At 45.7% G+C, this 27,261-nt stretch overlaps 2 protein-coding genes and 1 long non-coding RNA gene across 17 annotated transcripts in view; 1 reads left to right on the forward strand and 2 right to left on the reverse strand.

Annotated features, from left to right (window-relative positions):
* Nucleotides 1–1,273, reverse strand: part of LOC128344755 (solute carrier family 2, facilitated glucose transporter member 5-like) — a 61,844-nt gene extending 60,571 nt beyond the window's left edge. For 4 of the 9 annotated variants that reach the window (XR_008316024.1, XR_008316026.1, XR_008316025.1 and 1 more), the window contains exon 1: nt 426–1,272. The gene's annotated coding sequence lies outside the window, so the exon portion shown is untranslated. Of the gene's footprint in view, nt 1–425 lie in introns of all 9 variants that reach the window. The other 5 variants (XR_008316023.1, XM_053295559.1, XM_053295556.1 and 2 more) reach the window with 4 other exon arrangements.
* LOC128344768 (uncharacterized) lies at nt 505–25,631 on the forward strand. Of its 4 annotated transcripts, none has more exons than XR_008316035.1 (4): nt 505–577; nt 4,587–4,808; nt 19,605–19,821; nt 24,950–25,631. It is a non-coding gene; the product is annotated as an uncharacterized LOC128344768 (long non-coding RNA). The 4 variants fall into 4 exon arrangements; XR_008316034.1 differs by having other exon boundaries at nt 577–1,012; XR_008316036.1 differs by lacking the exon at nt 505–577 and adding an exon at nt 1,528–1,634 and having other exon boundaries at nt 19,605–19,825.
* Nucleotides 9,097–27,261, reverse strand: part of LOC128344753 (zinc finger protein 420-like) — a 30,931-nt gene continuing 12,766 nt past the window's right edge. Inside the window, exons 1-6 of one of the 4 annotated variants that reach the window (XM_053295551.1) lie at nt 25,319–25,600; nt 23,515–23,604; nt 21,627–21,753; nt 19,631–19,741; nt 16,111–17,843; nt 9,097–9,227 (exon numbers count right to left, since the gene is read on the reverse strand). In XM_053295551.1, coding sequence (XP_053151526.1) covers nt 16,147–17,843; nt 19,631–19,741; nt 21,627–21,753; nt 23,515–23,577 — 1,998 coding nt within the window. In that variant the 5' untranslated portion in view covers nt 23,578–23,604; nt 25,319–25,600 and the 3' untranslated portion in view covers nt 9,097–9,227; nt 16,111–16,146. Of the gene's footprint in view, nt 9,228–16,110; nt 17,844–19,630; nt 19,742–21,626; nt 21,754–23,514; nt 23,605–25,266; nt 25,601–27,261 lie in introns of those variants that run through there. The other 3 variants (XM_053295552.1, XM_053295550.1, XM_053295553.1) reach the window with 3 other exon arrangements.

Below are 27,261 nucleotides of genomic sequence, written 5' to 3' on the forward strand. Positions count from 1 at the left end.
TCCATTCCATAAAAGCCCCATCTGGGAATGCTCCTACAAAATTTATCTAAACATATTTTTTTTGGTTTTGTTTCTTTTAAGCCATCTAAACTATTGGCTAGTATCACAATTCATGGCAGTAAGCAAGTCATGGGAGGGAATTGCTTTAAACTTTCAGTCTGGCCTAGTTGTCGTTCCCCCTCCCTCTGGTCTTCACAACATGGAAGTTTCATTTAATTAGCAGGTTTGAACAAACCCGGAAACCAAAACCATAAGAATCATTACACTGACTGTATAAATAGGACCAGAAGTGGAGAGCTATGCTAGGCACCTACCACAGGGAACCACTCTGCCCTACACAGAATAATTCCCATATAGGTGTTTTGATAAGCAGCAATTCTCACACTGAAGTTTGGGTCATACAGTCAAAGAGCATATAAACTTACCTTACCTGGCGAGTAAGGGAGGAGTCATACCAAGCCCAGTTTTCTCATGAAACAAGTCATTGAGAAGGCAAATGGCACTGTGAGAGCCAAAGGATGCCAGAAGGTTCCAGGATAAACTGTTGACAGTTGGGCATTGAGACTAAGGGAGGAAGGTGTGCAATGCATTCTCTAGAAGACAGGAGACAGATGTAGCTGCATATCCACATAAAGGAGCCAGCATGGTGTAGTGGTTAGAGTGCGGGACTAGGACCAAGGAGACCCGGGTTCAAATCCCCATTCAGCCATGAAACTAGCTGGGTGACTCTGGGCCAGTCACTTCTCTCTCAGCCTAACCTACTTCTCAGGGTTGTTGTGAGGAGAAACTTCAGTATGTAGTACACCACTCTGGGCTCCTTGGAGGAAGAGTGGGATAGAAAATGTTAAAAATAAAATAAAATAAAATAAAATAAATAAATAAAAATGATTAGGTTGTGCTAATCAGTTACTGGTGTAATAGAGCTGATCTAGCATAGGGCCTATGGAACTGAATTACGAATCACCAGGTAGTCTTGGCAACGTGGGAATAATTGTATTTACCTAGCTGACAGGTCTGCTGTTGGAATTATTATTATTTATTATTTATACACTAGTATTTTTAAGCCCGTTATAACGGGCGCTAGCTTTCTCTCCCGTCTTTAAGTGCTCTTCATCTGTTTTCCCCTTTTGTTTTGTGTGTGGGTTTTTTTGGGGGGGGTTGTTTGTTTTACCTCTCTCTCTCTCTCTCTCTCTCTCTTTATTTCTTTCTCTTAGTCCTTTTTTCCTACCCCCCACCCTCTCTCTTCTCCCTTGTCCCTGTGTCTCACCATCTTTTTTTGTTGTTGTTGTTTTTTGTTCCGGGTTCTCACCGCTGTTTCTTCTTTAAGGGCCAAATTGGCCCATGCAATTGCCGCCGCGGCTGCCGTGGCTGACCGCCTGCCCGGCTTCCCAGCTGCCGGAGACCTCCTTATGCGATCATACCCTCAACAGTCGGGCCATCTGAAGCCGTATTTTGAAGAGGAGAGAGGAGCTCGCAAGCAGAGCACCTCTCTCTGCAAAGTCTCTTCCCGAAGTGGCGCTTTCATAGCGCCATTTCGGGCAGAGGCTTTGAACAGAGAGGAGCTCTGTTTGCGAGCTCCTCTTTCCTCTTCAAAATATGGCTTTTGATGGCCCGACTGCTGCGGGCCTGATTGGGTAAGGAGGTCTCCGGCAGCTGGGAGGCTGGGTGGGTGGGCGGCGGTGGCAGCCGCGGCGGCAATTGCATGGGCCATTTTGGCCCTTTATCATGGGGGTGGGGAGCGGGGAAGCAGGAATCGGGCAGGAATCTTTCCCTTCCCGGTGTCGGCCCGGTGTCCTCTTCCCTCCCGCCTCCCAGAGTGCCGCCCCTGCCGGCAAGATTGCTGCCCGACCCCGCCGTCTTTCCCTTCCCGGTCTCCATCTCAGCCGGCCCCTTTTAGTGCTGCCCGCCCCCGTTGTCTTTCTTTTTTCCTCCGGGCGGACAGATGCGGCAGTAATAGAAACGGCCATCATGGCCGCCTGGTGTCAGCGGTCGCCTCCCACAGTGCCGCCCCCGCCGACACCCTTCTCATTGTCAGGCGTCTTTCCCTTCGGCAGCAAGAGACCCGGCCAGCATGGCCGCCTGGACTGTCGCATTCCACAGTGCCATCCCCGCCGTCAATCTTCCCGGGCAAGGGCCCCTAAATTCCCCCCCCCGCCCGGCTTTGGCGGCGGCGCCAGGCCTCGGCCGGCTTTCCCCGCCACCTCTGCTCCCTGCCCGGCCTCGGCGGCGCGGCCAGGCTTCGGCCATGGCTCCGCCGCCTCGGCCGCGCCGCGTTCTCTGGGCGAGGCGTCGGCTCCACCGCTGCCTCGGCTAGTTTCCCCGCCGCCTCTTCCCAAGTTTTTCCCCGTGGCTGCCTTTGTCCACTCCGCGGCTGGGCAAAGCATCAAACATGGCCGCCTGTTGCTTGTCTCTGTTTCTGCCTCGGCCGTCCTGTGCATGCGCTCCACGCATGCCCAGAACGGCCTAGGGAGGCACGAACACACACCTTGGTGTCCGTCCACGGACGGACACCAAGGCTTTTATTAGAGAGGATTACAATATAGTTTACATAAAGCAGTTTGAACCCTCAAAAGCCCTTTATGAATTCCAAGAGTTAGGTTGATTATATTGCTCTTTAACATCCTCCAGGATTTCATTTGCACTTAGGTATTTGGCAGTGACCACAAAAGAAAAGTGCCTCAGGCCGCGGTGTAGAGACAATGGAGCCAGTGGGTATGAGCTTCCCTCAGCAGCCAAGATCTGGGGTGGGGGGTGGGGTAGATGTCAAGGCACTCCCTTGCCCCTCCTCCAGGGCACCTTCTTGCCCCCTCCTGCACTCAGCCAGCCAATGAAGCGCTTGCTGCCTTAGAGCGTGAGGGGCACCCCTCTCCTGCCCAGCCAGTGCTTAATTCCAGCGCTGAGTGGCTGTGGGCTTCTTTCCCTGCCTTGCTCCCAGTGAGGCAGAGAAAGCAACCCCCAGCCAGTCAGTGCTAGAACAAAGCACCAGCTAGGAGGGTGTGAAGGTCTGAGTAGCCCCCCGACACAGGAGCTGTGGTCAGTATCGGCTACAGGGCTGAGTGGCCCTGCTTCTGATACTGGACACACACACACACACACAAACACACCACGTATCTGACGTTGACATGGGGTGTGGTTAGGGCATACGCACAGCAATTTGTAATGGGGTAGGGCCTGCCAGTGGGACCTTGGCCCCTGGCAAACTTCCTGTGCTCCTGGCCTCTGGGCATATACAGGATGCATTGCCATCGTCACCAAGCCATGACAGCTCACACTTGCACATCTGGGGGTTTAGAGGCTGGTTTCCCTGTGTTTGTGCAATAATGGATTATTGCAGTATCAAGTAAAGACTCAAGGTCATCCTGGGGGCGGGATGCGGGGCTGGGGACTAATCTGCATATGCGGGGCATCCTTAACATTTGTTGAGGGGGGGGGATCATGATCAGGGGTCCAGATCCCTCCTCCCTCATTTTGCTGAACTCTCCCCCCACCAAACCTAATAAGTATATTTTCAGTTCCCAAAACATGCTTTTCTCTTCCTCTGCTCCCACAAAAAGTGTCTTTCCTCCACAAGACCTGGAAGGCCTTTCCCTCCCCTCTTCAAGCTGGTGGCAACTGCAGATAGACCTCGCTGGATGATATCAATGGGTGATGGGGATCATAGGGAAGAAGATGTTCTCTTAAATACCCAGGTCCTAAGCTGTTTAGGCCTTTATAGGTCATAACCAGTACCTTGTATTTTTCCTGGAAACTTATCGGTAGCCAGTGTAGCTCTTTTAATATAGAAGAAATATGGCCTCCTCAATGAGATTGACGCTCATTCCCCATGTCCACTGTACATTCCACTGGCTATTACCACACCTTCCTCTTCCTCAAGCCAAAAAATCCTATCTCTCTTCTTTTCCCAGGTAAAGGATGGAATAGGGCTCCCAATTAGGATAGGTCTTATAGTCCAATTCTATGATGCTCCACATGTCACTTACAGCTAAATGAAGGCCTTATGAAACTTCTTTGTTTGAAAGATCTCTACTGCCCTGCAAACACACACACACCATTTCCCAAGATAAGTTGTTGTTTAATTTTTGGAAGGAGTGGATTAGTGGGAAAGTGAGCTAAACAGGATGCATTTCATGTTATGTTTGTCAAGAACACTTGAAAAGCCATCTTTTATTGCTGGGATCAGCTAAAAATAGCTTGCACATCTCTAGAGTTTTAATCCTACAGAAAATGACTATCCATATAGTTTCAACTGCATGAGAGAAAGCAACTTAGAGAGGGAAGCGGAAAAGGTTAAGAAGCCTTATGCCTGCCTGATCTTCTGATCTGGGGTGCAGCCTCCATGGCTACATTTTCTCAAAGGAAAAAAAGGGAGGGCAAATATACTTAATTGAGTATTGTGTGTAGTTTGCCCCCAAAAGCAAGTCTCTTTAAGACTTGAGGAAGATTCTTCCCAGTTGAATGTTGATGTAATCAAGGTGAAAATGCACAAGTGCTTTTTCTATGAGATTCTCATCATTTGCCTTTTGATACTGCAAGGACTGATAGTATTCTTATCACTCTGCTTTTCTCATTGTATCTTTTTACTGCAGAAACAAATCAAAGCAGAGAGGCAAAAGACAGTGGCTGAGTTTGAACAACTGTGCCAGTTTCTAGAATCTAGAACAACAGGAGAAGCTTCTGCTGACCCAGATGGAAAAGGTGGAGGAAGAGATTGCAAGAAGAAAGGATGAACACATGGCCAGACTCTCAGAGGAGCTCTCTTCTCTTGTGAGATGGAGAAGCATCGGAAGCCATACAGTAAATTCATTCTGGTAAGACTGTGACAGAAATAGCCCAGACTGTATGGCATTGTGTGCCATTTTCATCTGCACAAAAGCTGAATGGGTTTAATTTATGGCACAGATAACTAGAAATCTGCATGAACTTACAGGATACATAGTGTGAACAGTTCTGATCTGGGTGCTTTCCAGATTAGCTGCTCAATGGCAGCAAATTGCTTTCAAAACAAACAGCAGGGGGAGCAGTCTCGCGAAAACTAACAACCTGAAAAAACAGCAACTTTTTTACACCAGATATACAATGTCATAGCACTATATCACAGCGATAAAATTTAAAACAAGGCATTGGAAATACGAACAGCACCCTGCTGTCAGCATAGGGACTGCGGTGTCACAATACAGGAAGTGTGGAAGCATACTTGAGAGATTCATTGTGACCTCATTGCAGGGTGTAATCTGGGAAATGCCCTGTGGGTTTTTATTTTGTTTTGATGTTGTATTGTTTTTGTTGTCATGTTCACCTGAGCGGCACTGACAAATTGATAGCGTTTGTCTTCATACCCAGCATGTTTGCTTCCTGGATACATCTTACTCGCTGCTGTTCCCAACCAAATGCTTGACTGCTGGATCAGTCCCCCTTGGTCTGATCCAGCAGGGCTCCTACGTTGTCCCTCGTATATTAGGAGGTTATGGTAACTTCCAAGAGTATTGCCTTGGCATAAAAGAGAGCAATTATTTAAATACATAGAAAGAGACCTATCAAGTATTTAGTCTAAGGTAGGAATAGGTTTCTCTTGGCCCAGGCACTCAGTATATCACCCAGCAAATTTCCAACTTTAAGCCCTGCATAGCCCTCAACCCCCAAATTGCCCCTTCTTTTATTATGCACCTCAGCAGCCTTCACACATGCAAACCTAAGACACAGGCAAAATTTTCTTCAAACCCTTCCTCCCTATTGTGAACAGAATCAGAATCCTCTACTTATAAATATGAAGGTGAGAAAATGCATAAGTTATTTATATTAACTGTTTTAGCTTTTTGTTTGTTTGTCGTAAACCACCCAGAGACATGAGTTTGGGGCAGTATAGAAGTGTGTGAAATAAATAAATATCTTGACTGTTCACTCTGGGAAATGAGAGCTGGTCTTGTGGTAGCAAGCATGACTTGTCCCCTTAGCTAAGCAGGGTCTGCCCTGATTGCATTTGAATGGGAGACTACATGTGTGAGCACTGTAAGATCTTCTCCTCAGGGGATGGGACCACTCTGGGAAGAGCATCTAGGTTCCAAGTTCCCTCCCTGGCATCTCCAAGATAGGGCTGAGAGAGACTCCTGCCTGCAATCTTGGAGACGCTACTGCCAGTCTGTGAAGACTATACTGAGCAAGATAGATCAATGGTCTGACTCAGTATATGGCAGCTTCCTATGTTCCTAAGGCATTCACTACCTCACTCAGAAGGAGAGGCTTGTGTTCATAATAAGGGGAAGGATCTCTTAAAGCAAGGCTGCACAACTTCAGCCCGCCAGCTGTTTTTGGACTACAACTTTCATAGTCCCTAGCCACAGTGGCTGGTAGTCAGGGATTATGGGAGTTGTGGGCCAACATCTGCAGGGAGGCCAGAGTTGTGCAGCCCTGTCCTAAAGTCTCTACTACTTGTTAACTCTGGGAAGAACTGGTTAAAGTTCATGCCAACCTGAAATTATTCTAATATAGTTTTGAATATACTTTCAGATAGGGATGCACATGGAACCTACACCCTTCAAGCTGATTGGGGGGGGCAGCTTTAAGGATGAGGTACACTTACCCACCCACCCCATCCCACCCCGATGTGATTCACCCTCTGGCACTCTGTGTAAAGATAGTCTGGCAGGGCAGCAGCGTACCTCCTTGCTGCTCCATTGATCCCCCGACCAAACATGACCAGTGAGCTTGCACACATGGGGGGGCACAGTCCCCCATCCTTAAAGCTATCCTCCACCACCTTTGAACTGGTGGGACCGCCTCTCTATCACACTGTCAAAGAGCCTCCGAACTAGTTCGTGCACATCCCTACTTTCAGGGCGGGGTTTGAGACATGACAAACATAGTCAGAACATTTCACAGATTCCCCACAATGAGCGGTTGGAGAGCCTTACCAGAGTGGCAGGTGTAAGTGTGTCTTTTCTTCTTCTTCTTCCCACAAACTCTGTGCATGTGCAGGTGGTAGCAGCAGCAACACTTGAATCACACACGCACACAATTTGGAATGCACTGAACGATGCTACCCAAAGGAGAAACATAGCAACCAACATTGAACATTTCATGAATTCCCTCCCAAATATTGCCAAAGGAGCAACTAAAATGTTTGTTGTAGATGGACCAAAGGACATTCTGCTGGTGCATAGAGGTGAAGTTTATGCCCTTTCACCCTTTGTCTTAATTGAAAATAGTTAAAGATACTGAAGGGCCCTGTTTAAAAATTAGTTTTATTTAATACACTTTGTTCAAGATAGACCAGGGGTCTAAAGCATCAAAGTGTGGACATGAGGAGCATGGCTAATGAGGCAGCACAGGTCATGTGGGGGGAAGGTAGGAATGATCCTACCTTCCCCCTAGCCCCAGGAAAAATGGTCATGTGAACAGCCTTACAGTCTCACATACTTCCTAGGGCTGTCACCTGTAAAACATTCACAACCTTGAAATTGCACATTGCATTGCAATCCATCCATTGTTACAAATACATTTTATGAAACAATGAATGTTTAGAGCTGGAAAATTTTCCACCAGACACAAACATGGAGAATTTTCCAGTGGCAAATGTTCAAAGCCACATCTCTGGGTACATGACAGACATAGTTATGGTGAGAGAAAGACAACCACCAAAAAGAATGTTTTATATCAAGTGGAAGACTTTTTAAAAAAAATTATTGGAGTATACATCATAATAAACATAGAATACAGAAATATATCATACCATTATTTTAACAGTTGATTACCTTGTATTGATTACTACACTTTAAAAAACAAACATCAAATTAAAACAAACTCAAAAAATTTCAGGATAATGCAACATACATAGAATAATGCAAGTATAACCAAGTAGCTCAAAAGACAAAAAATAATCAACACTGTGGTCCTATTCAGTTGATGTTCCTCCATTGCTCTACAAATGCATGAGAAGGGAATGGGAATGTGTGGGCTAGCCTTTCCCACCATGCCAATGTTTTATCTGGTCAAGTCTCCCAGGCCTCTGCACATCCAGCATTTGTCTGGAAAGGCAAGCCCCAATAGCCCAGATGGTACCTCAACATGATTTAGATGCACAGCATGATTAGAAAGATTTTTTTTCTTTTTGTCTCATAATATTAGAACCCAAGGGCATCCATTGAAGCTAAATGCTGGGAGGTTCAGGACAGACAAGAGGGAGTACTTATTTATACAATGTATAAACTATGGGATTCACTATTCTAGGGCATTATGCTAAACAAAATTTTTTAAGGCTGCCTGTGGGAGTTGCTATTCTTCCTCATTAATGCCCCAGAACAGGGCTACATTGGAGGCACTGTGGATTTTTTAGAATGGTGGCTGCCAGCCAGCAACCGCCATCTAAAGGTAAGGTGTGCCGTGGGATCAGTGTCGACTCCCGGCGACCACAGAGCCCTGTGGTTGTCTTTGGTAGACTACAGGAGGGGTTTACCATGGCCATCTCCCATGCAGTACGAGATGATGCCTTTCAGCATCTTCCTATATCACATCATATAGGTGTTTCCCATTGTCTGGGGAACATACCAGCGGGGATTTGAACCAGCAACCTCTTGATCCCTAGGCAAGTTACTTCCCCGCTGCACCATTAGGTGGCTAGCTGCCATCTAGCAACCATCAAAAGGAGTGCCACTGTAAGAGAAAGACCACACCCCTACATCTTAGAGAGGGTCCACTAGAGAACATTTTGCTAAGGGCCCTCTCAAACGCTGGAGCCCCAATGTTGGGAATAGAATTTTGTACATATGATAGATTTCTATTCAGTATATGAACTGTCATGAACACAAGACTGAAATATAAAAAGATACTAGCTCAATATGTGGGATATTCAAAGGAACAGAGCACACAATAAAGAATGGCATACACACAGGATGTCAGATCCGATGCCCTGCATATGAAATGAGAAAGACTCAAATTCTTACCAATTACCACAGGGTCTGGTAAGAAGAGAGAACACCGATTCCCTCCAGCATCAAGGAACCGTAGCTTCAGTGAGTGTAAAGTAATCATAATCAATATTGGCAGGGTACTATAGTGCATCTTTCTATGCCTCAATTAAAATAAACCAATGTCTTGTGTTATATTCAAGGCATTTGCAGGGACTTTCCTTTCAAAAGAGGTTATCCCTTTAAGAGCATGATGCCGCTTCCAGGCTTGATGTTCAAAATACCTTCTACACATCTGGAAAGAGTGTCTCCTCCTGAAAGGATGGGCTGGCATAAAAAGACAAAGAAATTTTTTTAAAGTCCTGGAGAAATAAGGCGGCAATACAGTTTAATACCAGGCTGGAAGAACGCATAGGGTACCATAACAAAACTAGAGCATGCAAGCAAAGACAGCAGAATCCTAGCCCTATTCAGATATGTTGTACACATGTATAGATGTCTGAACAGGGTGGATTTGATTTAAATCAAACTGATTTAAATCACTAGCAGGGTGGATAAAAATAAAAAAAATCCGATTTAAATCAAAAAAATCGGATTTTTTTGATTTAAATCGGATTTTTTTTAATTTAAATCGGATTTTTTTATTTTTATCCACCCTGCTAGTGATTTAAATCGTGATTTAAATCGTGATTTAAATCAGTTTGATTTAAATCAAATCCACCCTGTGTCTGAACATGAACATATTTTTAATGTACATGCACTTTTATTAAAAGTGAACTTGGGTGCAGATCTCAAATGCAAGATGCAGACAGGAAGTGTGCTGCTGTATATGATTCCACAGAATGTGTGAACCATCATACATACATGCAGATTTGTGTGTGCATACACTATACACAGACTGTACATGCATTGGAACATAATGTGGGACTAGAGCTCCCGTGTCCCTTCAACCCATTAAAAAAAAAAGCCCTGCTGGATCAGGCCCAAGGTCTGAGTCCAGCATTCTGTTTAACGTAGTGGCCCACTTGATGCCCCTGAGAAACCCACAAGCAAGAGGTGAGAGCATGCCCTCTCTCTTGCTGTTGCTCTCCTACAACTGGTATTTAGAGGCATCTTGCCTCTGAAGCTGGAGGTGGCCAATAGCCACCAGACTAGTAGCCACTGATAGACCTATCCTCCATGAATTTGTCCAAACTCCTTTTAAAACCATCCAAGCTAGTACAGATTAACTATATGCTGTGTGAAATAACACTTCCTTTTGTTGGTCCTAAATTTCCTGGTCTCCAGTTTCATGAGATGACCCCTGGTTTTAGTGTTGTGAGAGGGAGAAAAATTCTTCTGTCCACTCTCTCTACTCCATGCCCGTGTTCCCTCCAACAGGGATTCCAAGATGTTGTTGACTACAACTCTCATAATCCCCAAGCAAAAGCCATTGCAGCTGGAAATTCTAGGGGTTGTAGTCAGCAACATCTGGGAATCCCTGTTAGAAGGAACACTGCTCCATGCATATAATTTTATAAACCTCTATCATGTCTCCCTGTAGTTGCCTCTTCTCTAAACTAAAGAGCCTCAGATGCTGTACCCTTGCCTAATAAGGAAGCTGCTTCAGGTCCCTGATCATCTTGGTTGCCCTCTTCCGCACCTTTTCCAGTTCTACAATGTCCTTCTTAAGAGATGGTGACCAGAACTGTATGCAATACTCCAAATGTGGCCATATAAGGATTTGTATAAGAACATTATAATACAGGAAGCCCACATTTTTCATGGGGGGTAGGTTCACGGCTACTACCGCGCATGGGGAAACCATAGGGAACACACACCTTGAGCCTGTGAGAATCTGGGGGTTAGGTTCCTTGGAAATGTCTAAGTCCCCCAAATCACCCAGGGAATACAGCACGGTACCTTGGCTGTTTCAGCAATCCAGCTCCTGCAGTAATGACCCCCAAAACCAGTCCTTGTTCGCCAGCAAATCATTACAAATCAGAGGAATTATGTCACTCCTCTGGAGTTAACAGCACTCCAATTCAGAAAAGTTTTTTTAAGAAGGCAGGGGGAGAAATCAGGAGTTAAAAAACTGAAAAAAAACAGAACATCACTTCACTGCAGGAGAAGACCCTGAAGAGGCAGCGGGGCTATCATTATCATAACTCTCTTCTTCAAACCTATAGAAAATGGTGGTGGAGGTGTCACTCTCAGATCTTGCTTTTTCAGGTGTGATGGTGCTCTCAGCCTTCTTTACATAAGAACATAAGAACAGCCCTGCTGGATCAGGCCCAAGGCCCATCTAGTCCAGCATCCCTTTCGCACAGTGGCCCACTAGATGCCGCTGGAAGCTGGAAGCAGCCAGGAGTTGAGGGCATGCCCTCTCTCCTGCTGTTACTCCCCTGTAACTGGTACCCAGAGGCACCCCGCCCCCAAGGCTGGAGGTGGCCTACAGCCCTCCGACTAGTAGCCACCAATAGACCTCTCCTCCATGAAATTATCCAAACCCCTCTTAAAGCCATCCAGGTTGTTGGCTTTCACCACATCTTGTGGCAGAGAATTCCACAAGTGGATTATGTGTTGTGTGAAAAAGTACTTCCGTTTGCTGGTCCTAAGTTTCCTGGCAATCAATTTCATGGGATGACCCCTGGTTCTACTGTTATGGGAGAGGGAGAAGAATTTCTCTCTATCCACTTTCTCCACCCCATGCATGATTTTATAGACCTCTATCATGTCTCCCCGCAGTCGTCTTTTTTCTAAACTAAATAGCCCCAGGTGTTGTAGCCTAGCCTCATAAGAAAGGTGCTCTAGGCCCCTGATCATCTTGGTTGCCCTCTTCTGCACCTTTTCCAGTTCTACAATGTCCTTTTAAAGATGTGGTGACCAGAATTGTATGCAGTACTCCAGGTGTGGCCACACCATAGTTTTGTATAAGGGCATTATAATATTAGCAGTTTTATTTTCAATCCCCTTCCTAATTATCCCTAGCATGGAATTGGCCTTTTTCACAGCTGCCATACATTGAATCGACACTTTCAACGAGCTGTCCACCATGACCCCAAGATCCCTCTCCTGGTCAGTCACCGACAGCTCAGATCCCATCAGCATATACTTGAAGTTGGGGTTCTTCGTCCCAATGTGCATCATTACACACTTGGCAACAATGAAGCGCATTTGCCATTTTGTCGCCAACTCACCCAGGTTGGAGAGATCCTTTTGGAGCTCTTCACAATCAATTATGGATTTCACTACCCGGAAGAGTTTGGTATCATCTGCAAATGTGGCCACCTTGCTGCTTACCCCTACTTCTAGATCATTTATGAAAAAATTAAAAAGCACCAGTCCCAGTACAAATCCCTGGGGGACTCCACTTCTTACTTCCCTCCATTGCAAAAACTCTCCATTTATACCTACCCCGTTTCCTGTCTTTCAACCAGTTAGCAATCCACACATGTACTTGTCCCCTTATCCCATGACCTCTAAGTTTCCTCAGGAGTCGTCGATGAGGAACTTTGTCAAAAGCTTTTTGGAAGTCCAGGTATATGATGTCAACTGGATCACCTTGATCCACACACTTGTTGACACTCTCAAAGAACTCCAAAAGGTTGGTCAGGCAAGATTTATCTTTGCGAACCCATGCTGGTTCACTCCCAGCAGTGCCTGTTTTTCTATGAGCTTTACAATTTTATCCTTGAGAATGCTTTCCATCAATTTGCCTGGAATGGATGTTAAGCTAACTGGCCTGTAATTTCCCAGATCACCCCTGGATCCCTTCTTGAAAATCGGTGTTACATTTGCTACTCTCCAGTCCTCTGGTACAGAACCTGATTGCAGGGATAAGTTATAAGTTCTTTGAGAAGCTGGTGTTGGTGGCCTGCTTTGTCTTTGTCTGAGGAACCTTGTAGGTTTCTCTGTAGGGTTTTAACACAGCCTCTAACTGTCTCTTGAATGTTATGCTGCAATCCACTGATGGGTCAATTTCCAAGGCCCCCTCAGCCAAGGTAGTCCCCATCTGCAGAAGCTCAGATAGGACCTTTGTAATTAATTAAAGGCTTTACTGCCACCAGCTCCTCCTCCTCCTCCTCTCTCTCCTTTTTCTTCGTCACTTTCTGCAGCTGCTTGAATGAGCTCCTCCAACTCCTCCTCTGTCAACTGCTCCTGATGTGACTCTAGCAGTTCCTCCACCTCTAAGCCTTCAGCTGCAACATGGCACATGGGGTTTACAATTCGTGCCACTTCATCCTATGTTGAGGGAACAGCCTGGATGGACATGGGAGCGACTGCCTCCAGCCGTAGTTTTTTCCAGCAAGCATATCAAGTCCTCGGCTGGATCTCCTCGGGGGATGCCTTGGTGACCTGAATGCAGTCAGCAATGATGTTGTTTTCCCAGCAATCACTGACTGTTAAGAGATCGGTCGCTTTCCATTAGGTCCAGGAGCCTCTTGAATGTCCTCAGGGTGCAGTACAACTTGATCTTCGCAATGAGACCCTGGTCCATTGGCTGGATTAGAGAGGTGGTGTTTGGTGGCAGAAAGGCAATCTGCAGATTTAGCTGGAGATCCTGCAGGGTATCAGGATGGCCAAGAGCACAGTCCAGCAGCAGGAGAACTCTGAAGGCAAGTCTTTTGGCTGCCAGGTCTCTCTGTACTTCGGGTAGGACCCAGTCAGTGAAAAATACAGCAGTCACCCATGCTCTCCTGTTTGAATGGCAGACGACTGAGAGATGGTTCTTCCTCTGCCCTCTGAGGGCACGAGCGTTCAGTGCCCAGTACAGCAGCATTGAATTTGCCACGCTGTCTCCAGTAGCATTTCCTCAGAGGAGAAGGGTTATCCGATCTTTAGCTGCCTTAAATCCTGGAGCGGTTCATTCCTGCTTGGAGATAAAGGACCGGGCTAGCATCCTTTTCCAAAACAGGCCTATCTCATCCCCACTGAAGACCCGCTCAGACCTGTATCCCTTCTCTGCAATCAGCTGTTGAAGCCCTGCCGGGAATCTCTGTGCTGCTTCGTGTAAGCTTTACATTATGGAAGCTGTAGCAACGTTTGAACTTCTCAAACCACCCCTTGCTTGCCTGAAAGGTGCACCCAGCACCACCAGATGTTTCTGTACCTTCATCAGCCAAATGTTTGTACAGCTTCAGTGCTCTTCCCCTGGGTCACTGGCCTACTCAGCAGCACTTTCTTCTGGTTTTGATCCTCAATCTAGATGTTCAGGACCTTCTCCATGTGTTCCACAGTGGGATCACAAGAGTGGAATGCCACCGTTGCACTTTCCAAAGTGCTTGCGGCCACACTTGCACAAATGTTGGCTTCATTTTTTCTGATGTAACGTACTGTCAACTCATTGATTCCATAATGGCCCCCAACAGATGCTGCACTGTCCCCTCAAGCAAACATGTCCAGCAACTCAATCTTTTCACACAGGGACATAACTTTGCACTGCTTCTTGCTCTGTCCCTCAGCAGAACTGCCCAGCTTACATTTCTCCCTCTTTACTGGGATTTTTTTTAAAAGCACAATACAGAACAATACAGAAACCAGAAGGAGTGTAGTTTGGGGCGGGGTGGGGGACACACACACAGGGATGGAGTACCTGTACAGTATAGTGCACTTCCATGTTATAATATATACAGTAAGTAAGATGGTTCCCTGTGCCAAAAATGCCTTACAATCTAAAATAAACATATGGTAGACACCAGCAATAGCCACTGTAAGGATGCTGTGCTGGGGTTGGATAGGGACAATCGCTCTCCCTCTGCTTAATACTGCACCGTATAAGAGATCCACCACTTTTTAAAAAGGTGCTTCTTTGCCAGTTAGCAAGAGCAAATTTGCAACACTGGTATTTACCTTGAGCACTCCAACTGCAGGTTGAAAACACTCCAAAGTGCACCTTCTCCAGACTCCACCAACCACAGCTCCAAATTCCACAGAAACCTCCTCCAAAACAGATTCCAAAGCACAAAAAACTCCTCTAGACTTCTCCTCCAACCTCCACCATCAACTCCTCAACAATACACAAAGCTCCTCCCGCAGACACAGATACAGGCACATACTGAAAGTGAAAGTGAGCATCGCACCAGCGAAAACCTCAAATAGCCGAAACCACATACCTGGAAAAGAAACCTGGACTGCATTGGTGAGCCGTGAATTGCCAAAACCATTATCCAGGAACCGGTGAATAACGAGGGCCTCCTGTATTAGTATTTTTATTTTCAATCCCCTTCCTAATGATCCCTAGCATGGAGTTTGCCCTTTTCACAGCTGCCTCACACTGAGTTGACACTTTCAATGTGCTGTCCACCATGACCCCAAGATATCTCTCCAGTTCAGTCACTGACAGCTCAGACCCCATCAGAGTATGTGTGAAGTAGGGGTTTTTTACCCCAACATGCATCACTTTACGCTTCCTTACACTGACAAAATGGCAAATGCAGTTCACCCACTCACCCAATTTGGACAGATCCTTTTGGAGATCCTCACAATCTGCTGTGGATTTTACTACCCTAAATAGTTTGGTGTCATCTGTCCAAGTATACTATGTCAACCAGATCACCTTTATCACATGCCTGTTGATACTCTCAAAGAGCTCCAAAAGGTTAGTCAGGCAAGACTTGCCCTGGCAGAAGCCATGCTGGTTCTCCTTCAGCAAGGCATGTTTCTGCACTCTCAGGAAAGAATGACAGACAACAGAAAGCACCAATTTCTTGCAGATCCTCCTCCTTCCCTTTGCAGCCCTCTGAAAAGACAACCCTGAGGATCCCGTGATACTCAGGAATATATGTGCAGCAGGCACAGAGTCTGCAGAGCGAAAGGAGAGTACCAAAAATTGCTCCCTCCTCCCTATGAGCAAGTAAAAGCATTCCACTCACACACACCTTTCTCAGGATGCTAATCAGTGTTAGCGTCTATCCACTACATTCTTCCAGGCAGGGAGAAGTGTGGCAACTTAACTGAAGAAAAGCCAAGGAGGACACTTCCCACTTGTATTATTCATGTGACTATTATTCTGTCTGCCCTATAATGTGAATCTGCATGCCAATCACCTGTCATTGTAGCAATGTAACACCTAGAAAACCCAACATCTCAAAACACACCCACAAGCCTAACATTTAAACATGCCTTTAATCACAGTATTCCAGAGGATCTCACCCATGCGGGGAGCAGGGGGAATTACCTCAGTGAAAAATACTGTATTAAATTTTGGGTTATTCAGGGCATCTCTTACCTGAGATCTCTTTAATTTCAAATGTTTCCTTGCTCACTAAAACTTCCCTCCACATTCTGAAGACTTTTTGGTGTGAACTCTCTGATGCTTCACAAGATGTGAACGGCTAGAAAACCCTTTTCCACACTCCAAGCATTTATGAGGTCTCTCTCCTCTGTGGACTCTCTGGTGTTTTGGAATAACTGACTGGTGTGTAAAACATTTCCCACACTCCAAGCATTTAAATGGTTTCTCCCCTGTGTGGATTCTCTGGTGGTTTACGAGGCGTGATCGCTCAGCAAAACATTTCCCACAGTCTGAGCATTTGTGGGGTTTCAGTCCAGTATGGAGTCTCTGGTGTACAACTAACTGCGATTGTTGAACAAAGCATTTTCCACACTCAGGGCACTGATAGGGTTTCTCTCCTGTGTGGATTCTCAGGTGAGATATGAGGCCCGATCGCTCAGCAAAACATTTCCCACACTCCACACACTCCGAGAGATTTTGCCCAGTGTGGTATCTCTGGTGGACCATGAGACGTGAATGATGGGCAAAACACTTCCCACAGTCCAAACATTTATAGGGCTTCTCTCTCGTGTGGACCCTCTGGTGTTTTACAAGAGACGACGGGCGGGTGAAACATTTTCCACATTCCAAGCATTTATAGGGTCTCTCCCCCATGTGGACTCTCTGGTGAATCTCAAGATCTGCTCTGTCGGCAAAACGTTGCCTGCACTCCAAGCATTTAAAGGGTCGCTCCCCTGTATGGATTTTCTGATGACTCAAAGCATTTGAACGGCGAGCAAAATGCTTCCCGCACTCCAAGCATTCATAGGGCTTCTCTCCAGTGTGAGTTCTTTGGTGACTTTCCAGGTCTGATCGTCTAGCAAAACATTTTCCACACTCAGGGCACAGGTGGGGCTTCTCTCCTGTGTGGACAAGCCGGTGTTTCAAGAGGGTTGATTGGCAAGCAAAACATTTCCCACATTCCAAGCATTTAAATGGTTTCTCTCCAGTGTGGATTCTCTGGTGATTCATTAGGGCGGCCTTGTGAACAAAACACTTCTCGCACTCTGAGCACTGGTGGGGTTTCTCCCCAGTGTGAATTCTTCTGTGGTTCATAAGAACTGACCGATAGGCAAAACATTTTCCACATTCCAAACATGTATAGGGTTTCTCTCCCACATGATATCTTTTGTGGTACTCAAATGTCATTTGATCCGCAAAATAGATCCCACACAACATACATTTGTAAGGAGTCTCCCCCACATGGAGACTTTGGTGAACCAGAAAGTCTGACTGCCAAGGAAAATATTCCCCACATATCAAACATTTATGGGGTTCCTCTCCCGTGTGGACTTTCCAGTGTCGTACAAGCTTCATTTTCTCAGCAAAACATTTCCCACACTCTAAGCACTGGTAAGGTTTCTCTCCTGTGTGGACTCTCCAATGTCTTGCAAGATTTGATTTAGCAATAAAATCTTTGCCACATTCCAAGCACTTATAGGGTTTCTCACCTGTGTGGATTCTGTTGTGATTCACAAGAACTGAATGGTGAGCAAATGTTTTCCCGCACTCCATGCATTTGTAGGGTTTCGGTCCTAAGTGGATTCTTTGATAGCTAGCAAGGGCCGAATGATGAACAAAGAATGGATAAGGGTTCTCTCCTGTGTGGACTGTCTGGTGACTGGAATCTGACTGATTGGTAAAACCATATCCAAATTCGGAACACAAATTCTCGCACCTAAAGTCACCTGCCACGAAAAACAACAAACAGAAAGAGCATTTATGCCCGAGCAGGGAAGAAACTTCAGAAAGTAAGCCAATAGAAAAATCACCACCACCAGGGAGATAAACAAGTTATAAGTATCTTGTAGGAAATAAATCACAAAAGAAAGGACTGACGGCATTGACGTGCCCCTTTTTCTGGCTTAGGAAAGGGATGTGCATGGAACCAGTTCAGAGACCCTTTATGGGCCTCCAAACCAGTTTGAAAGTGGGGGTGTCTAACTTTAAGGGCAGGGGAGGCTGCACTTACCCCTCCCAATGCTTTCCCCCGCCAGCATCCGTTTTGGTCAAAGCCCATCGGGGCAGCAACGTACCTCCTTGCCGCTCCGTTGTCCAGCTATAACTGGAAGTATCTGACGTGCCTGCGCACACCCATGCCCAGCGTGCGCGCAGGCAGGTGTGACGTGCACACGCCCGCACGTCGGGTACTTCCGATTATATCCGGACAACAGGGGCAACAGGGCGGCAGGGAGGTACACTGCTGCCCCAATGGGCTTTGACAAAAACAGACACCAGCAGGGGGGAAGCGGTGGGAGGGGTAAGTGCACCCTCCCCTGCTCTTAAAGCGGCACCCCTGCCGCCTGCGAGTCTCCCCCACACAGTTCTGTGCACATCCCTGGCTTAGGGCAGATGTAAGCACCAAGTTATGCTTTGGCATAATGTGAATAAATCTTGTGGTCACGTGTTCTCTTTCCTCTCCTCCATGTTCCGATTCATATGGGATGGGGCTGTGGCTCAGTGGTAGAGCATCAGCTTTACATGCAGAAGGTCTGTTTCAATCTCCAGGTAGGGCTGGGAAATACTCCTGCCTGAAATCTTGGTCAGCCACTGCCATTCAATGTAGACTAGGTGCTCCCAACCTGTGGTACTCCAGATGATGAACTACAACTCCCATCATCCCCGGCCACAATAATTGTAACTGGAGATTATGGGAGTTGTAGTTCAGCAATATATGGAGTACCACAGGTTGAGAACCCCTTGATGTAGACAATACGGAGCTAAATGGACCAATGGTCTGACTCAGTGCAAGGGAACGTCCTATGTTCAATTAGTTACTTCTTCTGCCCCAATCTCCTGCCAATCAGTTTCATGGGATGATTCTGATTCTAGCGCTGTGAGAGAGGGAGGAAAAACCTCGCTCTATCCACGCTCTCCACACCATCCATCATTTTATAAACCTTCATCATGACTCCCCTTATTTGCCTTTCTTCTGAACCAAAAAGCTCCAAATGCTGTAGCCCTTGCTCAAAACTTAAAGGAAGGTCAGTGGCAGCAGTGGGGGCAGGGGAGAACTGAGGGGAGGTACTGAAGGGACAAAGTGCATTTCTGGGTGGGAGGAGCTATGTCCCACAAGTTAGATTTCTGAAAAAGAAGTAGGGGAGCAACTACTTTTCTGAGTGGGCACCTGGTACTTCATAGCCCCCTCTTTGGAGCCACCCTTAAGAAAGGTGCTCCAGTTCCCCCCGCCCCCACCCGCATCATCTTGGCTGTCCTTCTCTGCACTCTCACCATTCCACTATCTGCAAAGAAAAGCTCACTTTAGATTAAGAGCAGGGTTTTAACTAAAGTAGTAGAAAAAGGGGACAGGTCCGCTAAGATGAGATCTTTAAATGAAGGCTCTGTCTAGACAGGACTCTTAAGGACCAGCAATACATTTGATTATCTCAACCATTTCTTGTGAGGAGTTAAATGGCAGCCAATAGATTTTTCTCCCTCTCTCTTTTCAGCAAGCTGGTTTATCCTTGCCTCTCACCTGAACTGAGGCCAGTAATCTGTATTTCATCCAAGACTTCAGAATCTGGCACCCACAGCTCTTCGCCTTGTTCCAGTCGAGAGATGAGATCAGGCTTGGGAACCGGAAATCCTGCTCAGGAAAAACCACAACAAAGAGGGTCACTTCTATTTTTTATTTATTTTGTCTTTCCGTCACCCTCAAAAGCTTTCGTAAGTTAGTATTACAATATTTAGAGCAGCTTTTCAATGTTTTCTAGTACAGTCCGATTGGTTTTTAAGTTTCTAATTGGATCTATTTTAATCAATTTTATATTGCTAGTGTTTCATTTAGCCACCTAATGACACAGCGGGGAAATAACTTGCTTAGGGAACAAGAAGTTGCTGGTTCGAATCCCCACTGGTATGTTTCCCAGACACCTATATTGGGCAGCAGCAATATAGGAAGATGCTGAAAGGCATCATCTCATACTGTGTGGGAGGTGGCAATGGTAAACCGCTCCTGTATTCTACCAAAGAAAACCACAGGGCTCTGTGGTCACCAGGAGTCAACAGCACAATTTTACTTTATTAGTGTTTCATTTGTTTTACTGTTTTCTTTTAATTTTATACGGTTTTTATTGTTTTATGGTTGTGAGCCACCCTGAGCAGTACAGGTTAAGTATCCCTTATCCGAACTCTTTGGGACCAGAAGTGTTCCAGATTTTGGACTTTTCCGAATTTTGGAATATTTGCATACAGTAATGAGATATCTTGGGCATGGGACCCAAGTCTAAACAGGAAAGGTTACTGTACACTGTATTTTATTTTTTTAGGTTTTATTTAAAGTATAAAAACAAATAAGCATTTAATTTAAGATAACTACAGGTAGCTATCTTCAGGTAGCCACAACAAGTCGGTGCTGTGGGCGCACACCATGGTGGTTTCCAGATTTTGGAGCATTCCAGATTTCGGATGTCTGGATTAGGGATACTCAACCTGTGTTACATTGGAGGGGTGGGATATATAGCACATACACCTTAAATAACATGTTTCCAGAATGAAAACTCTTCTGGCTCAGGAATTACTTAAGCTCCATAACAACAAGGCAGACCAGACTTAGTATGTTTCTGCAAGACTGTCAGGCTTAATGCTGTAGAAAGCTACCAGAATCTTCACTATTTGTCACCAGTGTTTTCATTGGGGCAATACCCCATTCTTTTGTCAGCCAGTGCATCTTGTTTGCTAAGGTCCAATTATTGCTATTTATTTACCACTATTCCCTCTATTATTCCCACTATTCTCTTATGAAGCGTGATCCAAAGTATTTCACAGGATATTGATAAGTTGTCATAAAAAGACATTAATTTTTTTTATAAACTAATGACAAGAGTAGCAAACCCCACCCCAAGGCTGAAATGAAAAACCAACATTAAAAGAAAGGATTCTTGCTGCCATAAAGCTGTGTATGATGAAGTTACAATACTTCATAATTTTGAAACAACATCCTTGGATGTAATTCTAGATGGTAGGTAGGCATTATTTCCTGAGCAAAGCAGGCAAAAGTCAAAGGGGCAAGGCCTCATTTTCATTTGTTGTTGTTCGTTTTACCTATGGTATAGGGCAGGGCATCTGAACCTTGGGTCCCCAGACTACAGCATTTGACCATGGTGGCTGGGGATGATGGAAGCTATAGTCCAATAACATCTTGGGACCCAAGGTTATAAACACCTGGTATAAGGAGAGGACATCATTTTAACCTAAATCAGGGCTGCTCAACTTCGGCCCTTCTGCAGATGTTGGCCTACAATTCCCATAATCCCAGGCTATTGGCCATTGTGGCTGGGGATTATGGGATTTGTAGTCCAAAAACAGCTGGGGGAGGTGCACAGTTGAGCAGGCCTGATCTAAATAATGCAGAAGCACCAGAGAGTTCAAGTCCTTCTGACAATATAAAGGGTGAGAGGGCTCTCTCTGTTGATACAGGAAAAAAACTTTCAAATCTTAGCTTGTACCAAATGAGGATGCAAGTTCCTTACCCAGTGACGCCACATTTCCATAGTTTTCCATCATGACATCTTTATACAAAGCTCTCTGCTCTGGGTCCAGCACAGCCGCCTGCCCCTCTGTGAAATACACAGCCACATCTTCAAAACTCACAGTGCTCTGCAAGGAGGGAGCAGGGAAAGAAAAAAGAACCCCGATTTCCATTACTCTAGAAGCCCTCTCAAAAAAGCCTACTTAACATGCACCACCCATGATGTTTGTTTGTTGGTTAAATTTGTACATCGCCCCAAACTTTCATCTCTGGGCATTTAATGTTTGGTCTAATGTTAAATAGACCAGGGATACCTTTGACAAACACACCAATCAGACAAACAGGAGGTTGTACATTTTACTGGATCAAATTTCCTAATGCAGCTAAAATTGAGTTCATCAACACAGATTCACATGTGCAGCTAACTAGATGAAATGGTGACCGCATGGTTTAGTCCAAGCTTGAAGGATAATGCGTGAAGGGGCTAGTTCAGACATAGTGGAACCTCGGTTAAAAGCCTGGCTTCACACAGTATCTCTGAGCCTCAAGAGTGTGCACTTCACCTTCTTTCCTCCTGTTCAAGCACCTACTTCTAGTTTAAGTTAAAATAAGATTGGTCAGTCATGTCCAAATCAACTGATCTTGGTTTATTCTAATCTACTTACATGAAATAAACCACACTGAAGCTCACTTCAAGCCTTGGTTATGAATTGTGGTTTATTTCCATTAAATAGTCTAGAACAAACCAAGATCACTTGATTTGGACCTCATGACCATCATGGTTCCCTGTATTTTAACCAAAATCGAAATAGAGGCTCAAGTTGGCAAGCACAGTCCTGAAGCTCAGGGAGAACACACAGAGCCGGGCTTTAACTTAAGTTCCATGTGACATCTGAATCATTCATTCATTCATTCAATTTCTATACTGCCCTTCCAAAAATGGCTCAGGGCGGTTTACACAGAGAAATAATAAACAAATAAATAAGAAACAAAATGAATCCCTGTCCCCAAAGGGCTCACAATCTAAAAAGAAAAATAAGAGAGACACCAGCAACAGTCACTGGAAGTACTATGCTGGGGGTGGATAGGGCCAGTTACTCTCCCCCTGCTAAATAAAGAGAATCACCACGTTAAAAGGTGCCTCTTTGCCAAGTTAGCAGGGGAATCAGCCCACCAAGTCATTTAGAAAGCTGCCTTATGGTCAGACCATTAATCCATTCAGCTCAGTACTGTCTACAGCAGACCTGCTCAACTTAGATCCGCCCCAGCTGTTTTTGGACTACAACTCCCATGATCCCCAGCTACAGTGGCCAATAGTCAGGGATTAATGGAACTGTAGGCCAACATCTGCAGGAGAGCCAAAGTTGAGCAGCCCTGGTCTACAATGACTGGCAGCAGTTTCCCAAGGTTTCAGGAAGCAGTCTTTTCCAGCCCTACCTGGGGATGCCAGGAATAGGAATCTGGGACCTTCTACATGCAAGTGGATGCTCTACCACTGAGCTACGGCCCCATCCCCTAAGGGCAAAATCTTACAGCAGACAGGGCTCACGTGTAGTCACCCAATCAAATTCAAACCAAGGCAACCCCTGCTTAGCAAAGGGGACAATTCATGCTCGCTACCGCAAGACCAGCTCTCCAGTCCTCTCCAGGAAATAAAGTTTCACCCATCTAAACAGTTTATGGAGCGAGGGAGGGATTTTCATCCTTCTGAGACGACGATTCTGAACAGGTCTCATGCTTTCAAAAGACTACAGTTGAAGCAAGTTAGCTCTAGTGCCCTTTCAGCATAGGCAGAAAGGGCTGCCTGGTGGCCCCTCTTGCTTTCATCCCCTTGAGCATCTCCTTCTCTTTATCTTCCCATCACAAACCGATCAGCAGCTTCTTCTTACCTGAGCTGGCTGGGCAGCAGCCCTGAGACTATGACTGGAAGGAAGAGACAACGTGGACTCCATTATGCGCTCTGTAGAAGCAAGACAGGCCTAAACAAAGAGGAACTGTTTTAGAAAGACACAACACACCTTTTAAATCTCAGCTCCTGTCTCTAGGAAGAAGGTGCTGTTTACAATCTTTTCTGAAATCATGAAGGGGGAATACCAAGGGGATTGACTGATTGGTTGATTAAGTGCTGTCAGGTCACTGGCATTTCTTGGCAAGCCCTTTTAAGGTGTCAGGGAGGGTCATTTTAAGTCAGGGTTAAAATGTCCAAACCTGCCTCTAGGTCTAGGACAAGCCATCTTCTCATAGCCTGCTCATGGGAACAGTATAGCACACAACTAAAGCATACTTACACGACTTGGGGCTGGGGTACCTGTCAGACCGCATTCACGCAAATGAATCTGCCAGGGCCCTCCAATCATCATCTCAGGCCCTGCTCATGACCCCGCCACTAACAGAGATCTGGTTGGCGGGGACTAGAGACAGAGCCTTTTCGGTTGTGGCCCCTCAGCTTTGGAACGCCCTCCCCAAAGAGCTTCGTCATGCTCCCTCCCTCAGTGTTTTTAAAAAAACATCTTTAAAACACACCTTTTTAAAAGAATGATTTTTAATAATATTATTTTGTTATATCTGGTAGCTTCTTTAGCTTTTTATAATTTTCAGTTTTAATTTGAACCTAATAATTGTTTTTAATCTGCATTTTTTAAAATTTAATTTTATTTCTTGTATCTGTGTTCATCTTATTGTGGTAAGCCGCCCCGAGCAGTATTGCACTGGAGGGGCGTGGTATAAATATTTTAAATAAATAATAAAATAAATAATTCCAGAAGCTGAAGTATCAGGTTCTCTGAAAAGGGTATGCATAAACAGTAACTCACAGAATGTGGTGTTACACTGCTCACACAAATAGACCTCTGGCAGAATAGTTATTGGTGCAAATGAACCAGTTAATAGTTTCTTTTATTCCACTGCATCTTTTCCACCTTAGAGATCTCAGGAAATTCTAAGGCTACAATCCAGTTTATACTAAAGCTCCAGTGAACACTGTGGCACTTACTTCTATATACACATACTATAAGTGAAGCTAAATCTGTTGCTCTCCCTGCTCTCATCTACCACTCTTTGTGTGTCAATTAATATTGGGGTTCTCAATGTTGGGTCCCCAGATGTTCTTGGAATACAAGTCTCATCTTCCTACGCCACAATATTCGTATCAGCCAGGGATGATGGGAGTTGTTGTAATCCAGCATCATCTGGGAACCCAAGTCTGAGAACAGTAAGGAAAGACCTAATCACCACCCCAACCAATACTGATTCCTTTTCACGTTAGCCATCCTTTGCTCATCTTTTTATTTCTCCCCAAACCCCGCCCTTTTTCTCCGAAGACAGGAAGAGAATCAAAGTGGAGCCAGTCTCTCTCCACTACCACCGTCCATAAAGAGAAATGCAAAACTAAAAGCAGCCTCGGACAAGTGCTACAGGCAGATGTTTACAGTCCAACCCTATGCACATTTGTTTGCAATTAAACCACCATTGTTTCTATAAGGCTTTCTCCCAAACAAGGGTACACAGAACTGCAGTTTTATATTGTGTTTTCTGAGCGTTCAGAAGGTTACATACAAATTAGACACAAAGGGAGCAGCCACCATCGCCGTCATTCAAGCTCTAAGAAGGACACCCAATTTCCGCCCCTTTCCCCTCCTCACCACCATTCACGAAACGTGCGGGATTCAGACGATGCTCTTCCGTGCTACTTACTGCTGAAACAACCTGCAGACAAAACCCTCCCGCCTTTGTCCGGGCGGGGACCACATGCAGTGTAGCGCCTTCCCAAGATCCTTGTAGACAGCAGCCAATCACTCAGCCCACTCTCTCGTCTCAGCCAACCAGACTGCGGCATGACAAGGACTCCAGCAGCTGGGAATGACAAATCCTTCCTCTCTCTCTCATCAAGTAAAAAGCCACAATGCAGAGGACTGTGGGAATGGTAGTTCTTTCTTCCAAGTATTTAACATTTTGTTAATAAGCTGGAGGCGGAAGGCGAGGTTGAAGATGTGTCAAACCGTGCGGAGTGCGGACTGCTTTGCCTTTTTTGCAAGCTGTAGCGCTTTTTGTTGTCTTTGCTAAACAAATATATGTATGCACAGGTCTCAAAAACGGATTTGTAATTCTTTGCTCTGAGGTTCAGTACATTGTTACAGATGAGAGCTACAAATACTGCACTCACAAAGGGTATGGGAAATTATATTACTTCCTTCAAATCTCTCCTCAAAAACCTTTTCTTTAAAGCCTTTGGCATGACTCGTTACGTTAGTCCCCATAAATAATCCTGAAACAAACAAATATATAAACAGATAAATGCAGATTCTCCCTCTGTACTGAGTATGTCCCTCAGGGCAGGGACCTGAACTTTATGTGAGCTGAATTTGAGGAGGTTAAATTTTAAAATAAACATGTACATCTGTACAGACACCTATACACACATGTAGCATGTCAGAACAGGGCTTTGGTCTCATTTCCCTGCTGACCTCAAAGGGCATGAAGGCTTAAGGTGTCAATAGCTTCCTGGAGACAGAAGACCCAACCTGCAAAATAAATTAGCAAGTGGGCAATTTTGAACAAATGGTTAACCTTCCCCCCAAACCCCCATAGGGGCCTATGGGGGTGGGTTAAGGAAAGGTTAAAAAATTGTTCAGAATCACCCACTTGCTAATTTGTTTTGCAGGTTGTGTGGTAGATAGCACCCATCATGCCCTATCACTCAACCCACTTTGAGAAAGTGGTGGGCGATATTGCCTGGAGAACCCTGTGGATGTGCCTGGATGAAGCTTGTGGGTTGAAGCAGACAAGCCAACACACTTCCAAAGATGCCTTTCTCTTTCTCCCGGGGGTGACTGAAGTTGGTACCATTTTCTTGAGGTGGCAACCTCAGTAAGCAATCCAGAGAACGGCAAGATTTAAGCCAAGGTGAGGACTTCCCCATTACCACTCTTCCACCCTAGGTCCCTTTCATAGCAGTCTTTTCCTCCACTCCAAGAGATGGAATGCCTGTGATATACCCTGCATGTATTGGCTTTCCAGCTGGTGCGGTTCTCTCAAGGCAGTTCTGGAAACTGTGTATCTTTCAAAGGTGAGGACAGTTCCCTAGCTCCTTAAGGGTGTGTGTGGGAGTGTGGTCCATCACCTGGTAGGATTGAGACAGGACTGCCCCTCAACTTGCAGCCTCATTTGCAAACCAAACCACAGCATCTGCATCTGGCATCAGACGTAGGGGGTGTGGTTGGGGCACAAGGCACGGTCCGGGGGGGCGGGGCGGGGAGTTCTTTGAACCTGTTTGAGCAGTGGTAGCTCCGCCCCTGGACAGCACATGGAGGAAGAGATCTGGTGGAAGTGGAAAGAGGCAATCCCTTGGCACAGGGAAGTGGGTCACTTGATGGGTGTGGAGAGAAGACAAGTTCTTCTGCAAAAGCAGGACTTGCATGGAAGTGGGTGGAGGGTCTTCAGTTTGAAGCCTGCAGACAAACATGGCCTGAAGAAGTGGGTGGACGTCAGGCAATGGATCCAACAGAAGCTGGCAGATGTTTGTGGTATGGAAGCTAGTGGACATCCACATTCAGAAACCATTGCATTTTGTCACCAGGCAGAAGCTGGCAGGTTTGTGAGTGAAACCTGGAGGAAGTTCCCCACCAGAAGCCGGTGAA

Source organism: Hemicordylus capensis, chromosome 2 (assembly GCF_027244095.1).
Source record: "Hemicordylus capensis ecotype Gifberg chromosome 2, rHemCap1.1.pri, whole genome shotgun sequence".
Taxonomy (NCBI): Eukaryota; Metazoa; Chordata; class Lepidosauria; order Squamata; family Cordylidae; genus Hemicordylus; species Hemicordylus capensis.